Source organism: Pseudorca crassidens, chromosome 9 (genome assembly GCF_039906515.1).
Source record: "Pseudorca crassidens isolate mPseCra1 chromosome 9, mPseCra1.hap1, whole genome shotgun sequence".
Taxonomy (NCBI): Eukaryota; Metazoa; Chordata; class Mammalia; order Artiodactyla; family Delphinidae; genus Pseudorca; species Pseudorca crassidens.
In genome coordinates, this window is record NC_090304.1 from 51,635,954 (window position 1) to 51,659,540 (window position 23,587).

At 37.1% G+C, this 23,587-nt stretch overlaps 1 protein-coding gene across 4 annotated transcripts in view; it reads right to left on the reverse strand.

The window, feature by feature from the left end:
- Nucleotides 1–23,587, reverse strand: part of FCHSD2 (FCH and double SH3 domains 2) — a 292,291-nt gene that overhangs the window by 70,657 nt on the left and 198,047 nt on the right. For all 4 annotated transcript variants that reach the window (XM_067750247.1, XM_067750245.1, XM_067750246.1 and 1 more), the window contains exon 9: nucleotides 10,418–10,540. In XM_067750247.1, the coding sequence (XP_067606348.1) occupies nucleotides 10,418–10,540 (123 nt within the window). The remainder of the gene's footprint in view (nucleotides 1–10,417; nucleotides 10,541–23,587) is intronic.

The window sequence follows — 23,587 nt, forward strand, 5'->3', positions numbered from 1 at the left end:
TTTCAAAGTAGAGAGAACAGAATAATGTATCCCCATGTACCTACCACCCAACTTCCAAAAACACAAATTCTTGTTTCATCTATAAACCTACCTGCTCCTCCCCCATCCCAATTATATTGAAGCACATCCTAGACATATCATTTCATCTATAAATATTTCAGTGTAATGTCTAAAAGACAAAGACTTTAAAAAATATATCCATATTAAAATTTACAAAAAGTATTATACAACAACCAGTAAATGTTCAAATTTCTGTTCCATATTTTAAAAAGTTTTACAAATCGGGATCACAGTAAGGTTCCCACAGTGCAAATGGATGATGTTGCTTAGGTTTGTTTTCATATATAGGTTTCTTCCTCCATCTCCCTTACCCCCAACCCCCTGCAATTTGTTTGTTGAAGAAACTGAGTTTTTGTTTTGTAGAGTTTCCCAGTCTGAGTTTTGTTGACTCCATCCTCGCAGTATTCTGTTTCTTGTGTGTCCTGTAAGTTGATGCTTCTTTGCGTTTAGGTTTTTGTTTTATTTTTTGACAAGGTGGTGTTTACTTCTATGAAGAGGCTTGCCTCTGACTCGTCTCTTTTTGATATTAACAGTTGTAGTGGGCTGAATGAATGGTGGCCCCCCAAAAGAGATGTCCACGTCCTAATCCCTGGAACTTGTGAATGTTACCTCATTTGGAAAAAGGCCCTTTGCAGATGTAATTGTTAAGGATTTTGAGATTAGGAAGTCATTCTGGATTCTGTGGTTGGGCCCTTAATCTAATGATAAGTGATGTCATTATAAAAGGCAAACAGAAGAAAACACAGACAGAAGAGGAGCCAATGAGACCAGAGACAGAGATTGGAGTAATGTGACCACAAACCAAAAAATGTCTCAAGCTATGAGAAGCTGGAAGAGGTAAGAAACTGATTATCCTGGGAAGCCTTTGGAGGGAGTGCAGCCTTGCTGACACTTTCATTTCTGACTTTTGGCCTCCAGAACTCAGAGGGAATAAAGTTCGGTCATTTTACGCCATCCAGTTTATGGTAATTTGTACAGCAGCCTAGGAAACTAATCGAACAGACCTATGATGATAAATGCCTAAACATATTAGGGGTTACAAAAACTAGAGATTTTTCTATTTTTTCTATCACTTTTTCAAGGAATTCTATCATTCCTTTTTCATTCATTAGCTGGAATACTTCCATAAGAAAAACTTTCCAAGTCAATTATTTAGTTACCTTGAGGTACATTTTGTATAAGGCAGGATAAACATTTCCTCTTCCCTTTATTATCTAGTTTTCAAATTGAGCTGTTTCCCTAGCAACCTCCAAAGAATGACCAATTATAGCTTTAGTAAATTATTATTATGAAGTCATGGATTTTAAAATATTTGATGTGTTTTAATCTACTGTTGTTATTATCATTATTGATGCTAAAATTAACCCATCTTTGGCTAGCAAGATCACATCCTGAGTCCCTTTGAGATGGGACTAGTAGTTTTTGATAGTTTTGACAGTTTCCTTGCTTTCCATTATGACAAATTATGTAACATTTACCTTAAATATTTCATGTCCCAGATCTAGAATCAGTGCTATTTTCCCAAGAAGCACCGTTTTTATTTATTTACTTTTATTATTATTTTTTTTAAGTGAGTAGGAGAAAGTACATAGAAAACAAGATCTGTACACTAGAGGTACTGGGTTAGTTACTGGTCTTCTGTCTCGAACAATTCATTTTGAAAGGAAGTTGCAAAGAGATCCTGTGCACCTCCCAATGTCGGTGTCTTGCATAAATATAGTATATATCAAAACCAGGAAATCGACACTGGTACAAAGCATAAAGCTTATTTAGATTTCACCAGTTATATATGCACTCATTTTGGGGTGGTGTATGTGTAGAGGTCTATACAATTTTATCATATGTATAACTTCATGTAACCACTATCACAATCAAGATACTTAACTGAACCATCACCACATGACTCCCTTGTGCTACTCCATAATAGCTCCCTCTACTTCCCTCATCCCTAATTCCTGGCAATTGCTAATCTGTTCTCTATTTCTATAAATATGTTATTTCACAAATGTTACATAATGGAATCATGCACCATATATCTTTTCTTTTTTGGCCCTGTGGCACGGCATGAGGGATCTTAGTTCCCTGACCAGGGATTGAACCCATGCCCCCTGCAGTGGAAGCACCGAGTCTTAACCACTGGAACACCAGGGAAGTCCCACCATATATCTTTTTGAGATTTCCATTTTCACTCAGCATAATTTCCTGTAAGTTCATCCAATTTGTTGCATGTATCAACAGTTCACTCCTTTTTACTGCTGAGTAGTATTCCATAGTATGGAAGTACCACCATGTGTTTGATCCCTCACTCACTGAAGGTCATTTAAGCAGTTTCCAGTTTTTGGCTATTATGAATAAAGCATTTGTGTCCAAGTTTCTGTGTGAAAATAAATTTTCATTTTCTCTGGGATATATGTCCAATCTCTCTCTCTGTAAAGCTGTTACTGAAGTATAAGTGACATACAATAAACTGTACATATTTAAAGTGTATACTTTGATAAGTCTTAACTTACCTATACACCTGTAAAAATATCACCACAATCAAGATAATGAACTTATCCCTCACTCTCAAAAGTTTCCTCATCCCCTTTGTAATCTTTCCCTCCAGTCCCTTCCTGCTCCCCTCTGTCATTCCTTGTGACAACTGAGGTCAGGCCTTAAATCTCATTACTGATGCATCCTTCAGCAACTAGCAGTGACTCTGTCTAAAGTAGCATTCAATAAACAGTTGTTAAAGAACACCTCTGTATCCATCACTGAGATTAAATAAAACATTACTATTACTGTCAAAATCTATATAACCTCTCCTTATTGCATTCCCACGTTCCTTCGAAAGGAATGTTCCTCAACCTGTTTTTTTTTTTTTTAAATGTTTTTTAAGTGTTATCACTCCCACTCCCCAATCCAGGGACCCTTTTAAGACATTTTTTCCCTAATCTCCCTCTTTGATTAAATTTTAATACCACAAATATACTGTATATATGTTTATGTATTATGGAATGCTGTAATATCTAAGATTTTTTTGCAAACCACCCCTCAAAATCCAGAAGCAATTTTTACTCCCCTGGGGAATATCTGCCCCTCTGCAAATGCATGCTGCTCTAGATGTAACCACTCTACTGAATTTTACCAAGCTCCTCTTTTCTTTTTTCCTTTTAATAGTGTTACTACATATGATGTATCTCAAAATGATACTGTTTTCTTGGATATTTTTGAACACTGCATAAATGGCATTTTAGTGTGTGTATTCTTTTGCAAGTTGCTTTTTTTTTTTAAAATTGAAGTACAGCTAATTTACAATGTTGTGTTAATTTCAAGTGTAAAGCAAAGTGATTTAGCCATACACACACATGCACAAACACACACATATTCTTTTTCAGATTCTTTTCCATTATAGGTTACTACAAATACTGAGTATAGTTCCCTGTGCTATACTGTAGGTCCTTGTTGTGCAATTTGCTTTTTGCTCAATATTACCTTTGTGAATCTCATCCATATTAATGCATGTGCCTACAGAGCTTCCTTTTTTTTTTTTTTTGCAGTACGTGGGCCTCTCACTGTTGTGGCCTCTCCCGTTGTGGAGCACAGGTTCCGGACATGCAGGCTCAGCGGCCATGGCTCACTGGCCCAGCCGCTCCACGGCATGTGGGATCTTCCCGGACCGGGGCACGAACCCGTGTTCCCTGCATCGGCAGGTGGACTCTCAACCACTGCGCCACCAGGGAAGCTCCAGAACTTCCATTTTTATTGCTATCTTGTATTTCATTATTCATCTTACTGTCAGTGGACAGCTGGGTTATTTCTAGCTTTTTCTAGTCTTATAAAGGAAGTTGCTATGAACATTCTTTCAAAAGTCTCCTGGTACCCATGTGCCAGAGTTTCTCTAGGTTATATTCCAAGCAGTAGAACTGCTGGGTCATAAGCTAAGTGCATCTTTAAATTGACTAGATAATGTCAAATGTTTTTATATTGGATGTATCAATCTGTACCCTTCGGGGCAGTGTAAGAGTTTCTGTTAATCCATATTCCCACCAACAGTCATTCCTGTCTGTTTTTGTCAATCTCATAAGTATAGAATAGAATCTCACGGTGATTTGAATTTCCATTTCTTTGATTAATAGTGAGTATAAGCGTCTGTATTAGTTTCCTAGGGCTGCCATAACAAAGTATCACAGAAGAGGTGGCTTAAACAACATAAACTTGTTTCCTCAGAGTTCTGGAGGCTAGAAGTCCAAGATCAAGGTGTTGGCAGGGTTGGTTTCTTCTGAGGGCCTCTTTCCTTGGCTTGTAGATGGTCATCTTTCCCTGGTGTCTTCATATGGTCTTCCCTCTGTGCCTGTTTGTGTTCTAACCTCCTCTTATAAGGACACCAGTCATGCTAGATTAGAGCTTGTCCATATGACCTCATTTTACCTTAATAACCTCTTTTAAGGCCCTATACCCAAAAACAGTCACAGTCTGAGGAACCAGAGGTTAGGACTTCAACATATGAATTTTAGGGGGACACAACCTAGGCCATAAAAACATCTTTTATTTATTTATTTATTTATTTGTGGCTGTGTTGGGTCTTCGTTTCTGTGCGTGGGCTTTCTCTAGTTGCGGCTAGCGGGGGCCACTCTTCATCGTGGTGCACGGGCCTCTCACTGTCGTGGCCTCTCTTGTTGCGAAGCACAAGCTCCAGACGCGCAGGCTCAGTAGTTGTGGCTCATGGGCCTAGTTGCTCCACGGCATGTGGGATCTTCCCAGACCAGGGCTCGTTCCCGTGCCCCCTGCACTGGCAGGCAGATTCTCAAGCACTGCACCACCAGGGAAGCCCATACAAACGTCTTTTAATATGGTAATATCTATTTATGTTTTTTATTCTGTGGGACACATGTTGTATGATGTATCAGTACTTCATTCCTTTCTATGAACAAATAATATTCCATTGTATGGATATACTGTATTTTATTTATTTGATCATCAGTTGATTGACACTTAGGGTGTTTACAATTATTGGTTATTATGAATAACACTGCCGTGAACATTTCTGTACAAATTTTTGTTTAAACACTTTTTAAAAAAAATAAATTTAATTATTTATTTTTGGCTGTGTTGGGTCTTCGTTGCTGTGTACAAGCTTTCTTTAGCTGTGGTGAGTGGGGGCTACTCTTCATTGCAGTGTGCAGGCTTCTCATTGTCGTAGCTTCTCATTGTGGAGCACGGGCTCTAGGCGCGCAGGCTTCAGTAGTTGTGGCACGTGGGCTCAGTAGTTGTGGCCTGCAGGCTCTAGAGCTCAGGCTCAGTAGTTGTAGCACATGGGCTTAGTTGCTCCATGGCATGTGGGATCTTCCCAGGCCAGGGCTCGAACCCATGTTCCTTGCATTGGCAGGCAGATTCTTAACCACTGCGCCACCAGGGAAGCCCTAAAGACTTTTTTTCAATTCTCTTAAAGTGGAAGTGCCGAGTCATATGGTAACTCTGTGTCTTATTATTTTTTTTGTGGTACGCGGGCCTCTCACTGTTGTGGCCTCTCCTGTTGCGGAGCACAGACTCTGGACGCGCAGGCTCAGCAGCCATGGCCCACGGGCCTAGCTGCTCCGCGGCATGTGGGATCCTCCCGGACCGGGGCACAAACCCGTGTCCCCTGCATGTGTCTTACTTTTTGAGGAACTATCGAACTGTCTTCCACAGTGGCTGCACCATTTTACATTCCTACAAACGCTGTACGAGGGTTCTAATTTCTCCACATCCTTGCCAACACTTGCTATTGTGTGTGTGTTTGTTTTTAAATACTAAAGTTATCCTACCAGGTGGGAAGTGGTATTTCACTGTGGTTTTGATTTGCATTTCTCTAATGACTAACAGTGCTGAGGATCTTTTCATGTGTACATTTTCATTGGAAAAATGTCTATTGAAGTCCTTTGTCCATTTTTAAATTGGGTCATTTGTCTTTTATGTGTTGAGTTGTAAAAGTTATTTATATATTCTGATTATTAAATTCTTATCAGACACATGATTTATAAATATTTTCTCCCGTTCTATGGACCGTCTTTTTCACATTCTTGATAATGTTCTTTGATGCACAAAAACTTTTAATTTGATGAAGTTCAGTTATCTATCTTTTCTTTTATTGCTTGAGCTTTCATGTTAAATCTAAGAATACACTGGCAAAACCAATAAAGATTTACCTCCGTTCTCTTCTACAATTTTATAGTTTTAGGTTGTTGACTCATTTTGAGTTAATTTTTATATATGGAGTGAGGAAGGGGTTTAACTTTATTCTTTTGCATGTGGTTATCATGTTGTTTTAGCACCTCTTATTGGAGAGACTATTCCTTCTCTATCAAATGGCCTTGACAACCTTGTCGAAATCAATTAGCCACAGATGTTTGAGTTTATTTCTGGACTCTCAATTCTTACTGGTCTACACGTCTATCCTTATACTACTACCATACTATCTTGATTAGATTGCTTTGGGGAATATTGAAATATATATATTTTTAAATATTTATTTATTTTTTTAGGCTGAGCCAGGTCTTAGTTGCGGCACGCAGCATCTTCATTGCAGCATGCATGAGGGATCCAGCTCCCCAATCAAGGATGGAACCCGGACCCCCCTGCATTGGGAGCATGGAATCTTACCCACTGGACCACCAGGGAAGTCCCTGGGGAATACTGAAATATTAGTGATATGAAATCTTCCAATCCATAAACATTTATTATTTCCATTTATTTAGGTCTTCTTTAATTTCAGCAATGTTTTGTAGTTTTCAATGTACAAGTTTTTCACGTTTTGGATAAATTTACTTCTAAGTAGTTATTCTTCAAATGGTATTGTAGTTAGAATTATTTTCTTAATTTTCTTTCAGTTCATTCATTGATGGAGTATTATGGAAACACAACAGATTTTTGTGTTTTGATTTTGTATTTGCAACTTCTGCTGAATTCATTTACTAGCTCTAGGACTTTTGTGGACTCTATAGGAGTTTCTATAATCATGTCATGTGCAAATATAGATAATTTTACTTCTTTCTGATTTGGTGCCTCCTATTTCTATTTCTTGCCTAATTGCTCTGACCAGGACTTCCAGTACAATGGTGAATATTAGTGGTGGAAAGTGGGCATCCTTGTCTTGTTCCTGATCTTAGGTGGGGAAAGCTTTCAGTCTTTCACCATTGAGTGTGATATGTGATGTAGGTTTTAAAAAAATGCCCTTTACCATGTTCAGGAAGTTCCCTTCTATTCTTAATCTGCTGAGCATTTTTATAATAAAAGAGTGTTGAATTCTGTCAAATGCTTTTCCTGTGTCCTTTGAGATGATCATGTGATTTTTCCCCTTCATATTATTAACTTTACTTTTTTGGTAAGTCTTCAAGGTATTAAGAATGACAATACTAGACAATTTAATTTCCAAAGAAATATAGAATAACATTGTTATTTTTGAATTGTTAAAAGATCTACATTATTAATTGGTAGGAATTCCCTTATGCAGACAGAAAGCAAGCACACATAAACAAACTGTAAGGCCAGAAGAACTACTTTTAGAATTAACTATGCCAGAGAAAATATCTCTGACAACATCTGCTTCAGTTACATGTAGAAAGCATTTCATAAAATATTAAGAAGAAAAGCAAGCTTCATAAATAATTAAAATTAAACAAAAGTTCCTAGGGCCAGCTGTTTCCCTTTAGGGGATAAAAGATATAGAGGGCATCGTAAAATTTACTGTGTCACTATGGATTACCTCCAAAATATCTTTGAGAACATGTACAGTTACAATTTAGATATGTGGAAAAAAATGAATTCCGCCCCCCCCCCCCGCAAAAAAAAAAAAAGACAAGCTAGTAATGGTGTAGAATAAAAACCAAAAGAGTTTCAAACTTCTTTTTGGGTTATTAGATCACTAGGTTGCTTTTAGCAGTATAACAAGAGCAACATAACAAGCTCTTTGTAACAGAAAAACACGTGGCATAAAACTTATAGGTATGAGCTCTTCTGGTACTAGGAACAAAAGGGCACAACTCCTAGTTACATCATTCTTACAAAAGTTTTATTACTACCACTTTCAATCTAAACAGAAGAGCATCTCATTTATTCCTCATCCCGGGGAGTAAGATACTCATATGAGTGAATGTAGTGGAAAATAAAAGCTTATCTCTTTATGTGTCCAAATCAGTTGATTCATTTTTAATTCACTTTCTATGAAAATAATATATGCTAAAGAGATAACATAGATAGTAGTAGAGCATGGAAAACACTATGTGTGAGTGTGTGACCTCAGGCGAGCCACATAAACTTCCTGGGTCTGTTTTCCTCTCTATGAAATGAGCATGATAATACCAACCTCAGAGGATGTGCTAAAAACTCCTAGAAAATTGTTAACTGCTGTATAAAATATTAGCACATTTTAAAGACTATATGTTTACCTACCTACTAAAGGTAGTGTATTCAAACTTAACTTATTCTTGGAAAAAGAGATTTCAAGGAATTCTGTCTGGGGACAGTCTCTCTGATAAAATTAGAAATGAAAAATGCCACCCTATTACATACTCCCCCCATTGAATGGAAACTGGAAAAACTCACTTTTAAATAATTCATGGGTTAATGACAGGGGTGGGGGTCGGGGGGGTGGAATGCAGAAACAATAAAAAAGCCCTACAAACATATCATAGACTGCAATTAAAGCAGAAAGAGAAATTTTTTAGGTTCAAGTGGATTTACTTGGAAACAAGAAAGACTGAAAATATAGAACCTAATAGAAAAAAAGCCTGAAAAAGAATAAAAAATATAAGCTGTAATAAAGTAGAAAGAAATAATGAATATAAAGGCAGAAATTAAGGAGATAGGAAACGATAACATTGAGAAGTAGAACAAGAGCTGGCTCTTGGAAAACATTAATAAAATAGACTTAATAGATTAAGTCTAATCGAAGTAAGAGAGAAAGCACAAACAATATTAGAAATGAAAAGGGAGACAACTACAGAGGCAAACAACTTTATATGCAAATTTATGACATCAAATTTGATAAATGAAATGGACAATTCATCTAGGAAAGTGTAAGTTACCAAAATGTACTAAAAAGAAACAGAAAATCTGAATGGACCAATAAATATAAACAATCTGATTACTAGTCAAAAATCAACCTCTCCATAAAAGGAACAAAACCAAGATGTTTTTATAGACTTTTCCCTGCAACATTCTCTCATGGAAGATGTCAAATGTACACATGTTAAAATAAAAAGAATTGTACAGAAACACCTATATACCCACTACCTAGATTCTTCAATTATTATTTTTCTACATTTTCTTTCACTTAACTATCCATCTATTCATCCATTTATCCTTTCTATACATCCATCCTTTTATATCCTTTATTGAATCCTGGGGGGTGAAAATATAAGAATACAAAAATATGACAGGATTTCAAAGCACCAGACTAGTGATATTTGTATTCCCATATCAACTTAACATTTTAAATGTTTTTCTAAAAATAGAATTGGAGCTATGGTACACTGAAAATAAGAATAAATACACATGGAGGCGTTCAGGAAGAAAAGTCTGTGTCCCTTTTCTTTCCTGTCTTTGGACACTGTCTTGTGAGATGGAGACCCTGATTCCTTTCCAAACAACTTTCTAAGGTATTAGCTAGTTCCTGCTCCTCCTGCCAAAAAGGAGAATTGAACTGGATCTTTTAAAATAGCAGTTATAAAATGAATATATTTTAATAAATGTATTCATTCAGTCAGGAAACATTTATTATGCACTTAATTTATCAGAAAGAAAATAAGATTTATTAATCGCAGGAACAATTTATCTTCCAAAGGGCAGTTTCTCTACTGCAAAAAATTTTAATCTGTCAGATCCTAAAGAAAAACGATTTCATTTATTTTCTATGTAAACAGTGTGACAGGCCAGCAAAGTTGATGGATGTCAACACTTTTGAATGAAAAGATTATTATCAAAGAATGACAGCATATAGAAGGCAAGGTTAATTTTTAAAAACAAGATATTATAACATTAATTTCTTTATCAATTATAAAATGCTAATTTTCCTTTTTGTGCCCCTTTATTATTCTTCGCACTGACACATGACCTTGTTGTTTTACAAACTGAGTGTATTTAAAATTCATTTGAGTGAAAGATAAAAGCTCTTTAAACCATTCTTCTCAAGAGCAACATACATGGCAATAGACTTTTTTGACCTTCATCAAGGAGAACAATACACGCTCCAATTTTGTTAGAAGAAATAGCGTTTCTAGGAAATTTGTCCTTTAAAGCATTCTTCTAATGTCATTGGTACCTTCATTTTGTTTGTATGCAAAAAACATTTTAGATTCTAAAATGGATAACATCACATATTGCACTAAAGGTAACTCGCCTTGCTGGAGGTTTCTAATAAAAACTGGAATGTGTTCTGCACAGCTTGGCATATCTCTAGCTCCGTCCGGCTGAAGGCTATTAAATAATCCTTGAGGTGGTCATATACATTTCCATCAAGAGCCTGTAAAAGAGGAGTAAACAAAAGCAAAAAAATTATGATAAAGCTTTGACACACAATGCCTATTGTTTAAAAGGTAAGTTCAGTTTAAAATCTATTAATAAAAAATTAATAAAAGATATAGATCGTTATGTAAGAATAAATATAAACCTTAAACAATCACTTGGGAAAACATGAATTTCTCTAATAAATAGGAACTAAAAAAGGTAAACCCCAATATTGGTAAAGTTGTGGGGACAGGATAACACTTGGGAGGCAAAATGCTTCATTTCTGATATTTGTTCATCTGCTTATTAGTTATGTCAACTTCTGTAGTCACTTTATAAGAGTAGGCGTGGGAGTTAAATGAAATAATGGATGTAAAGGATCCAGACACAGTGCCTGGAACAGAACAGACATTCAATAAACATTAATCTCCTCCATTTTTCCTCATCCATTATTGGTAAGATTCTAAATTAATACATTCCTACTATAGAGCAGTCAGAAAAAAAAACACAATAGAAATAGTAAAAATAAAAAAATGACTCAGAAATCCTGTTTTGGGGAAGTAACAACAATGCAAAGTCTACAAAGAGTTTTAAACATTCTTACTTATTTAAGCATTTAGAGCAGAACTCTTTGAAATTGAAAAAAAAGAAGAGAAAACCACTAAACATTTGAGATACATTAAGTTATGATATACACAGACTAAAATATGCATAGCCACCAAAATAAAAACTGTGGAAACTGTGTAGATGGAAAAGAATATATTGAATAATTTTAGGCTAACAAAGTAGAATAGAATACATACATACATACTAGCAACAGCTATAGGAAAATATAGCAATAGTAATAATAATAAAGGTTCTGCAGTCTTACAAATTAACAAAGATCTTCTTAAAAATTGAGGTAAAATTCGCATACCATAAAAGTCACCATTTTAACTATTTCAAAGTGTACAATTCAGTGGCTTTTAGTACACTCACAATGTTGTGCAACCATCACTACTATCTAATTACAGGGCATTTGCATCACCTCCAAAAGAAATCCCATACCCATTAAGTGGCTGCACCCATTCCTACCTTTCTCCCCGCCTCTGGCAACCACTAAACCACTTTCTTTTTTTTAAATTAATTAATTAATTAATTTTGGGGGCTGCGTTGGGTCTTCATTGCTGTGCGCAGGTTTTCTCTAGTTGCAGCAAGCGGGGGCTACTCTTTGTTGTGGTGCATTGGCTTCTCATTGAGGTGGCTTCTCTTGTTGCAGAGCACGGGCTCTAGGCATGTGGGCTTCAGTAGTTGTGGTTCACGGGCTCTAGAGCACAGGCTCAGGAGTTGTGGTGCACGGGCTTAGTTGCTCCGCGGCATGTGGGATCTTCCCAGACCAGGGCTTAAACCCGTGTCCCCTGCATTGGCAGGAGGATTCTTAACCTCTGTGCCACCAGGGAAGCCCCTCTACTTTCTAATTCTATGAATTTGCTTATTCTGGACATTTCATATAAATGGAATCATATGATATGTGGTCTTTTGTGCCTGCCTCTGTCATTTAGCATGTTTTCAAGGTTCATCAATGTATTAGTACATTTTATGGCTAAACAATACTGCATTGTATGGATATGTCACATTTTGTTTATTCATTCATTAGTTGGTGGACATTTGGATTGTTTCCACTTTTTGGCTATTATGGATTTTCCAATTCTCTTGGGTATATACCTAGTAGTGGAACTGTTGGGTCCTCTGGTAATTCTGTGTCTAACTATTTGAGGAACTAACAATCTGTTTTCCACAGTGGCTGCACCATTTTACATCTCCACCAGCAACATATAAAGGTTCCAATTTCTCCACAACCTCATCAATACTTATTTTCCATTTTTCTTTTTTTAATTATTCAAGCTGTCCTAGTGGTATCTCATTGTGGTTTTGATTTGCATTTCTCTAATGACTAATGATGTTGAGGGATTTTTCATGTGCTTATTGGCCATTTGTATATTTTCTTTGAAGAGATGTCTACTCAAGTCCTATACTCATTTGTAAATTGGGTTGTTTTTCTTTTTGTTGTTGAGTTGTAAGAGTTCTTTATATATTTGAATACTATTTATATATTTGGATACATATATCTCATAAGATATATGATTTTCAAATATAGCCTCCCATTTTGTGGGCTACATTTTTACTTTATTAATAGTGTCCTTTTTTAAAAAAAAAAATTTACTTATTTATTTATTTGGCTGCACCGGGTCTTAGCTGCAGCACACGGGCTCTTCACTGCAGCATGTGGTATCTTTAGTTGCAGCATGCAGGATCTTTAGTTGTGGTATGTGAGATCTAGTTCCCTGACCAGGGATCAATCCCAGGCCCCCTGCATTGGGAGCGCAGAGTCTTAGCCACTGGACCACCAGGGAAGTCCCTCAATAGTGTCCTTTCATGCACAAAAGTTTTAATTTTGTTGAGGTCTAATTTAGCTATTTTTTCTTTTGTTGTTTGTGTTTTGGTGTCATGTCTAAGAATCCTCAATGGAGGTTTTATAGTAAGGAAATTATATATCCTACTTTCATTAAACATTCACTATAAAATTGACTTTTAAAAAATATACAAATTCTGTCCCCAAAGCATTAATAAATCTGCACGTTCTATAGTGCTTAAACCACTAGATGGCACCATCAAGCACTGTAAATATAGGCAGCGCAAATTCCTTAAGATTCCTTTCCATGAGGTTATGCAACATCCCCAGAGAGACTGCTGGTGTTAAGTCTGAATAACAATTCCTACCTTAGGACATGCTTTTCATTAACTTGTTAGAAAATGAACATATAGCTACTTCTAATATGAGGTTGTGCCTTAGAATGCTCTTGGTCGATGGTCATATGACCTTGTGTTTGCACGAAACCTTGGAACATTTTATTTAAACATAGCAAACAGCAATATAGCCATCATGAGCTCCAGCCCGCAGAGTTTCTAATTGAGTAGGTTGGGGATGGGGCCTGAGAATCTGTATTTTCTAACAACTTGCTGCTGGTCTGGGGACCATACTTTGACAACCACTGGACTAAACAGTCATTTTAGCTGATTAGATTGAATATTTATGTAGACTTAGACCCTGGTGACCCTGCAGAAGCACAGTGGCTGGAGGCAGAGAAGTCCACCATCCTGAATAGGGTCAAGAGCACCAGTATGTGAAGTAGGCAGATCAGCATCTATTTTCAATTGAGAATCATGCTCTACTTCAGAATTATAAAGGCAGCATGGGAGAGAACTTGAGTTCTGAAATAAGTTGGATATGGGTTAGAATCTCAGAACTTTTACTTCATCATTTTGATGGCTTTCTCTTCTATAATTAGGGAAAGTGGGAATACCACCTACTCCACGGGACACTATGAAGATCAACTACCGTAATGGAAGTGGCCCAATGTTAGTCTCCTTTTTTGCCTTGCTTAAAAATCTTTAATGGATTGGCCACATATTGATAATTATTAAAGCTGGGTAATGAATACATGGGGGTCATTATACTACTATTTTTACTTTGTTGTATACGGGAAATTTTCCATAAAAAATGTAAAAAGAAAATCTGGATATCATATTAGAAAGAAAAAGTGATGCTACAAAAAATAATTTTTTTTAAGCTCCCACTGTATATTTTGAAAAGTCAAAATTCTTCAGCTGGTATCTAAAGGCCTTTATAATCTAGTCCCAAACTACCTCTCGTTAGCACCATCTCTTACCACTGTTGTCTGCACTGTACTCACATCCCAACCACACCAAGTCATTCTGGAAAATGACATTTACTATCATGTTTCCAATTAAGTTATTCTCTTGGCCTGGAATGTCCTTCCCTTCTTATTACACACTCAAATAGTAATAATGATGGCTAACACAGGCAACTAATATTTACTAATGGCTCACTATGTTCCAAATGCTTTACGAAGATGACTCAACCAGTTCCTCCTTAGTGCTTCCACAATCTTTTGTATGTTGCATCGGTATTATTGCAAGTCATGGATTAAGTCTTATTCAGGCACAGTGCCTGGCAAATAGCAGATTCTCAAAAATATTTATAGAATAAATGAACGTTTTACTCTAAAGTTCAATACAGCAACAAAAATGCACTGAATTAGTTAGCTCACAGGCAAGCTATTCCCACCATATTCCAGTTAAGAGAAAAATGTACCATTAGTCATCATGTACCAAATACAGTAAAGGCTTTTCTTGGCTTCAGGGACCCAAATGAGGCTTAATGAATTTACATTAGGTGGGAGGTGGGCCAAGTGACTGGGAGCCTCTTATAGCACACAGAGATTAATCTTAAAATGTTTCTTTCATCATATCATCATATTCACACCCAGAATACCCCAGATTTTAATTATTACCTTTATAGGGTTGCAGTGTTCATTAACCTGCCATGTACCAATTTTTCTGGTTGATAAGAATAAGAGAGCTGAGGTCTTCTGGCCTAGGTGTATTATTGCTAGTGTTCATAAAGTTAATGCAGGAGGTACAAAAATTAAGAAATGGCTGGAATTCAAAACACAGGAAGTGGATGATTACCCTATGATTGGCTCCAGCCCCCTGCCTCAAGTTAACTGCAATTGTATGAACCAGTGATGATGCCGAGAGATGAAGTTCAAAGCAATTCTGGGTAACACTGTCTCAACCTGGTTTGTGATTAGAAGGTAGAGTGCATATATGGACTTTGATAAAAAGCCAATAATTAAAAAGAAGTAGTTCCCTGAAACAGAATTAAATACTGGGAACCAAAGGAAAGAGCTTGAAAATGCTTTTTACAAATGCTTCCATCACAGTACTTATCACACCATAGTACTTGTCTACCATAGTACTTAGTAACTGTCTCATGTGGATTATTGCTGCAATCTCCTATTGCTCTGCATACGGTTGTCCCTCCCACCAATATGCAATTCTAAATTGCATATTGAAAACATTTATATATGTATCTGATTTCCCCAATACACCATTAATTCCTTGAGGGCAGCAACACTTGTTTCTGCCTATATCCCTACTTTAATCTTAGCAGAGAAAGCCTGCAATAAATATTTACTGAAATGAACTGAACTGAGAGGGGTGGAAGGTACAAAAGCAGGCCCCAATTATATGAGAGGGAAGGCATTGAAGAAATATTTTGAGAGTAAATTAGAGAGAATCAAGCATTTACTTTATCTTAATTGGGTCAGCTTTACTCTGATGAAAATATATCATGTAATTATTCAGACTGACTTAAATTTTGACCAGACGCTATTTCCCTTCTCTGACTTTCACACCTATATATCCAACTGCCTCTCAGACTAAACCATTCTCTTCTCCAACTGCTCTTCTTGTGTTCCTAGCTTAGTATGTAATGCCACTATCCACTCACCTGCCTAGGTCGGACACTTGGAAGTAAAGGTTTACTTTCCCCTCTGCCTTTCTCTCAACATCTAGTTAATTACTAAATCTTGTTGATTCCATTTCTTAAATATTTATCAAATCCATCCCCTCCTCCTATCCTTCACAGCTACTACCCTCCAGACATCCTGTTTCATCTGGATTACTGCAGCAATCTCCTGTTGCCCTGCATCTTGCCAACCTATTTCTACACTGAGGCTAGGCGGATGTTTCCAAGCTGCATGTTTTACTTGACTGCTCAACAATGTTCACTGACTACTCATTACGTTTAAACTAAAGAACAAACAAAACAAAACAAAAACCTTTATGACTTTGTGACTGCATGATCTGGACATGGCTTACCTCTTCGCTTCTTTACTTATTGCTCCCCATTTCCTTCCCTATTATCCCTACAATGTACATCTTTTGATTCCTCCAATATTCCTCTTTTATCTCTGGGTTTTCACAAAGGCTCTTCTTCTTTCTTGACTTCTCTCTACTCTCTCCTCCTTGGTTTGGCTAACTCTTACTTATCAAGATCTTCACTTAATCATTAGCTATTCTGGACATCCAGAATGATTAAGTCTTTTTGCTTTATAACTCCTAATCATAGTGTAAAATTTTAGCATAAAATAGGCATTGGTAATGCCTATTTGTCTGTCTTTGCTTTTGGTTTGTTAAGTTCCACGAAGGGAGGGATCTTGTCTGGCTGTTTACCACTGTGTCTTCTGTACTGAGTGCAGGGTTTGATGTATTGGTAGTATTCAACATATATCTGTTCAACAAATAATACACCAATCAGAATTCACATGTTAAAAAAAAAAAGAATGAGCCCACACTTGAGTCCCATGATGGAAAAGTAAGCCTAGTGATGTTATGTAACACTGGTAAAATTTTGTATAAGCTAGAGAAGAAACTAATTTCACAAAACTCTGTCTAATGCAGTAGTTTTCAAACCTTTTCAGTAGTGGCATCTTTTTATGTGGAATCCCAGACATAAAACATATATGACATTGCATACCTTCTCTCTCACTCAGATCCTACTCTCTTGACCACTGGGGTAAATTTGCAGGCCAAGGTGGTATGCAAGACAGAACAGCACACCCCTGCCCTTTGCTCAAAGTTATTGGGCAGAGCCTGGCACTTGACCTAAATTAGGTCATCCCTGGGATGGAAGCTGAAAGATGAGTTCAAAATGGCCTATTCTTCCCACCAAATGGCTATTCTTCCCCCCAGGACACTTAAACCAACTCACAAGGAAAAGCAGTGATGAGAAACTTGGCAGAGTAAAGCTGGGAATGGGGGGCAGAGGAGAGGGCAAGAGACTATCCTTGGATTGGGTAGCTCCTGAGCAAACATCACCTTGTACTTGTGATTTGTTTACCTGAACCAACAAATTCCTATTTTGCTCCAGCTACTTTGAGTTGAGTCATTGTTATTTGCAGTTAAGAGACTCCTTACTAAAGCATTATGGATGATACTTGTAGCCTATATCAGCCCTACTATCTAAATTATTTCTCTTGGTTGCCTTATAAGAAAAAATCCTGATTCATAAAGATCACTAACTGCAAGTAATAACAATTCAATAGCTTGCCTTACTATTCCTGGTTCTGTTCAATTAAACAGATCTAAAAGTTTGAAGTAGGCAATTTTTATTTCAAAGCTGAATCACAAATACAATCCAAAAGCTTCATGTATTTCTTTTTTTTGTGTGTGGTATGTGGGCCTCTCACTGTTGTGGCCTTTCCCGTTGCGGAGCACAGGCTCCGGACGCGCAGGCTCAGCGGCCATGGCTCACGGGCCTAGCCACTCCGCGGCATGTGGGATCTTCCCAGATTGGGGCACAAACCCGTGTCCCCTGCATCGGCAGGCGGACCCTCAACCACTCGTCACCAGGGAAGCCCCATGTATTTCTTATAAATTTAAAGTGAGGTAAAAACTTTTTAAGGCTTACAGTAAATGATAAAAGTGTCACGACTATAATAGTTTGACAAGGACATGCATGGTGAAGATGCATCTGAGCCCTGTCTAGCATTTATATGAGCAAGACACAAGAATGTTTTCTAAGTATAGTTGTATGTTCAATTTCAAATGAGCATATGTGCACAAACTTCAGTTCCTATATAGATATGTGTGCAGAGCCATAAATTTCACAATCTATGATACATTAGAATTCACATATATGCTCAGAAATGGCAGGAGAAGCATTCTTTCAAGGTTTACACAAATATGAGTTTATCTGGCAGTATGAGCTTCTTGGTGGTTTCCATTATGCAAAAATTTGGGAAGTAACTCATCCAAGTGTACATTTTAAACACAGCCAAACTTTGTTCTTGATTATTTGGTACAAATTGCTAGGGGAAGAAGTCTGTAATACCTAAACTGAGAAACCACAGGGACTTTCATTAGCAATATGTTTTAATAATCTAGCACTGTTTTTGAAAAATCAGAATTTGAATGCCTTTAAGCATCCATGTTCTTTTCAGTTACCTGTAGGCCATATATTCTCTTATATATTACTTCTGCCCTCTTTACTCATTTGATCAACTTGATCTCTAAAATCAGCTGAGTTTGGAACTCAACTCATAGTAGTGAATACTCAAAATAGTAAAGAAAAATTGGGATATCCTAAAGACAAATTCAGAAGCTTAGAATTCTAGGGTGTCCTACTAAACATTTACTTTACAGGAAAGTATAAATTCCTGGAACTTATTTGAAGAGGAACATTATGAACTAGGAGTTAGGAGAAAGAAAATTTGTCATTTTTCTAAGCATCTGATGCAATTTTCCCTAAAGTAAGAACTTTAAACAGTGCCTTCCTTATTTAGATCCAGGAAGGGCAGAGATTCTGTAGTCATAGAGTTATGCTGAAATCTCTTGAGTTTCCTTAATGCAGCCTAGAAAAAGCAAACCCTTCTTCTGACAGCAATGGGTATTCTACAAGAGTCTTTGGTAAAAGTCAAGGATATAAATATCAAGATGATGATAAATATAAGCTGTCTTAAAATTAAATCATGAAATTCTATAGTCCTCCTTTGCTGGTGGAAGAAAACAATAATTGCCTGCCTACATTTGTTTTTCTTTCTGAAAAGACTCCAAGGTGTACTTAGGCAGGATGCAAAGAAAAAGTTGATTTTTACAAATTTAAAGAGATCAAAGCAAGTACTGGGCTGTATTTGCATCACTGTAAATATCTTAATAGATGGTTTAATTTGTCAACTGATATAAAGTAAAATTAGAAACACATCACCTAATTTTATACTTGGTTATTTTATTTAAAAGCACTAAATTACTTCAGTTCTATGAAAGAGGAAACAAGTAAGAAACTTTCTGTCTGTGAATTACAAAGCCAGGAAAGGAAAATTAAATACTGCTTTTCTACAAAGTCTGTGTCGTCAGGCTTCCCTGGTGGCGCAGTGATTGAGAGCCTGCCTGCCAATGCAAGGGACACGGGTTCGGGCCCTGGTCCGGGAAGATCCCACATGTTGTGGAGCAGCTAGGCCCAGGCGCCACGGCCGCTGAGCCTGCACTCTGGAGCCTGTGAGCCACAAGTACTGAAGCCCACACGCCTAGAGCCTGTGCTCTGCAGCAAGAGAAGCCACTGCCATGAGAAGCCCACGCCCCGCAACAAAGAGTGGCCCCTGCTCACCGCAACTAGAGAAAAGCCTGTGCGCAGCAACAAAGACCCAATGCAGTCAAAAATAAATAAGTTAATTTATTAAAAATAAAAAAAAAAGTCTGTGTCGTCCTCTTGAGTTACTTACTAGCATGCATTATCTAGTTGTGTGAGCTAAAACCATCTCAAAATTTAGGTTGCAACCCCAAAGCAGCATGGTTCAATAGAAAGCTTTGAACCACGTACACCTGCATTCAAATCCCAGTTCAACCACTTACTAGAAATGTCACTTTGGGGAAACACTGAACCTTCTTAAGCATTAAATTCCTCATCTGATAGAGTCTAGAGAGTATGGTACTTACCAAAGATGGTTATTAAAATAATAAACCCTAAACATTTCTATGTTCTACCCAAGAATTTCACCTATTTCCCTTATAGGACCTATATTAAAGGATTTTGGTGACAGACCTGGTTTTGAGTCTTGATTCTGCTGTGTACTTAAGCTGTATAACCTCTCTAAGCCTCAGTTTTCTCATCTAGAAAGAGATAATAATAGTATCTTTTTGTGAGGTCTGTAAAACAGTGTACTGTTTTAATTCCCTTGTTTCTTTTACTAGCTCTTTTTGAGTTCTTTTCGTAGTGGTCACCTGAGGATTACAATTAACATCTTAATTTAAAGCAAACATGTTTGGATTAATGCAAACTTAATTCAACAGAATACAAAAACTATGCTCCTACAGAGACTTCCCTGGTGGCGCATAGGTTAAGGCTCTGCGTTCCCAATGCAGGGAGCCCGGGGTTTGATCCCTGGTCAGGGAACTAGATCCCACATGCATGCCACAACTAAGGAGCCAGGAAGGTGCAACTAAGGAGCCTTTGAGCTACAACTCAGGAGCCCACCTGCCGCAATTAAGACCCAGCGCAACCAAATAAATAAATAAATTTATTTATTTATTTATAAATAATTTATTTAAATAAATAATTATGAATTATTAAATAATTTATTTAAATAATTTATAAATAATTATTTTTTAAAAAATTATTTTTTAAAAACAAACAAAAAACTATGCTCCTACATACCTCTATTCTCTCCCTCTTCTTGTCATAGAGCTATATCTTTATACATGATAAGCCCATCAATGTTTAATAATTATTCCTTTATGCATTGTCTTTTATTTTAAAGGGAGAGGTATTTTATTTATTTATTTATTTATTTTTAATCTTTTGGCTATGCGCCATGTGGGATCTTAGTTCTCCGACCAAGGATCAAACCCATGCCCCCTGCAGTGGAGGCACTGGAAACATAGTCTTAACCACTGCACCACCAGGGAAGTCCCTATTGCTTTATGCATTGTATTTTTTTTTATGCATTGTATTTTTTTTTTACGCATTGTATTTTAAATCAGCCTTAAATTATCTACTCCTTTCTCAAACTGGATAATCTCAGTTGTCTGATCTTTAAGTTCATGGATTCCTTCTTTTGCCGGTTCAGCTTTGTTGCCAAATCCTTCCAGTGTATTTTATTTTATTATTTTATTTTATTTATTTTTATTTTTTTGGAGGTACGCAGCCCTCTCACTGTTGTGGCCTGTCCCGTTGCGGAGCACAGGCTCCGGACGCGCAGGCTCAGCGGCCATGGCTCACGGGCCCAGCCGCTCCGCGGCATGTGGGACCTTCCCAGGCCAGGGCACAAACCCGTGTCCCCTGCATCGGCAGGCGGACTCTCAACCACTGCGCCACCAGGGAAGCCCTTTCCAGTGTATCTTAATCTCAGTTACTGTACTTTTCAATTCCAGAATTTCTATTTGGTTCCTTTTTATAGTTTCTATCTCTTTGTCCATATTCTCTCTTTGGTGAAACATTGTTCTCATACTTTCCTTTAGTTCTTTGGACATGGTTTCATCTAGCTCTTTGATCATATTAAAAACAGGTGATTTAGAATCTTTCTTTAGTAAGTTCAACATATGGGCTTCCTTGGGGTCAGTTTCTACTGACTCCTTTCATTCCTTGTGTATGGGTTATACTTTCTTGTTTCTTTGTATGTCTAGTTTTTGGTTAAGAATGGGACATTTAAAATATAATGTGGCAATTCTGGAAATCAGATTCCCCTCTCTCCCCAGGATATCTTGTTACTCCTGCTGTTTGCTTATTTACTGACCATGTTTTATCTCTGTGCTCCAGGGAATCCCAGAACTTTGCAAGGAGCTTCACAGACTCCAAAAATACTTGATTTAAAAGCTTTAATATTAATATATATCACTTTGACTATCTTTTAAATATACATGAATTTTAGTCCCTCAGCCATTCATTATTTTCCATCTCACCCTCCTGCTAAACAATCTTCATTTCCAACAAATACTCCAGAATTAGCAATCAAGTAAAATCATGTGATAAAGGTGAGTGGATTGGGCAGGCAAACTTAAAGCAGCGTACTTCAAGAGAGTCAAGCGAAGACTATACTGGTCTGAGTACACTGCTTTAGGAAATCCCTTTTGCCCCCATCCCAATCTCAAATCTATTTTGTTCCTCACATATATACTTACAGGCAAAAATAATTAGAGTAGCTTTCCTTATAGTGGAAGCTGAGGATATAATCACATAATTTTTGCGGTCCATAAATTATTTGTGGGAATTTACATTTTGTTTTTATTTTAATAAATCATTTAAAAAGATATAATTTAACCCAGGATTATACAGATGATCACCTTTTACTGGAGTACTGCCGTGTGATTTCTGTGCCAATGCTTGTGTTCACAATCAATGGGCCAAGTAGTTTTACTCCAGTGGTCTTAGGTTAATGAGAATAGGTCTTGAACTTAAAATGACTTTAAACTTAAAATGTAAATGACATAGTTGAAACACAGAGGAGATCAAATGACATCAGTGGGTGCTATACTAACAAAGCGAAAAGGGTGGTGAGAGAAAAGAGTCATTATAGGCGTATGGTAGTATAGGCACTGAGAAATAAAAAGAATCTGAAGAGAATACCATAACTTACATTTCAAGTAGCAATTTAGGGTCAACTGATCATTATCAGCTATTATATTTAATTCATTTTGTCAATTTGAATTTTACTGATTTTATACATTCGTTTGTAATTAAATGATAACTCTGTTTTGGTTTCATACTTGTATAAAAGCTATAAGCATATATTTTTAACCTGGGTTTATTTATACATATTTAAATAACACTGTAATCAAAATAATTTAAGAGCCTACAGGAATTTTTGCCCATGAAAAAGAGGGTCCTAGATTATTCAAAGGTAAAAAGTTTCATCACTGTTCCAGTTTTTACTCCACCTCAGGACTGTTTAGAAGAGCATGTCTCCTGCTTAGTTAAATAGCAGATTTTTGTTCACCAACTATACCACCCATGCAGTAAAGAGGGGCTCTTCCTCAGCTGTGGTCCTGATGACCAACAGGTAGTGATGATATGGGCACAGTCACACAGCTGGAAGCAAGAAGATCTGAAGGGATTTCCCTGGTGATGCAGTGATTAAGAATCCGCCTGCCAATGCAGGGGACACGGGTTCGATCCCTGGTCCGGGAAGATCCCATGAGCTGTGGAGTAACTAAGCCTGTGCGCCACAACTACTGAGCCTGCGCTCTAGAGCCTGCGAGCCACAACTACTGAGCCCACATGCCACAACTACTGAAGCCCATGTGCCTAGAGCCCATGCTCTGCAACAAGAGAAGTCACCGCAATGAGAAGCCTGCGCAGCGCAACAAAGAGTAGCCCCCACTCGCTGCAACTAGAGAAAGCCCATGCACAACAATGAAGACCCAACACAGCCAAAAATTAAAAAAAAAAAAAAAAAAAAAAAGATCTGTAGGGACAAAAGGCCTTAAGGAGGAAAACAGAAAGGCTTCTGGGAGAAACTATGACTGAAGTTCAGATCGTTAGGTATGTAAACCAGAAAAACATACATATCAGACAGTAAACAGGATTGCTGAAAATAGAAGAATTTTTGGCATTCCAATTTAGATCTAGAATTTCACCATATTCATCTTTTGGTTGTATTATTTAAATATCTTCTGAGTGCACTTTTGAGACTAAAGTATTGAAATGCCAGAAAATATTTAG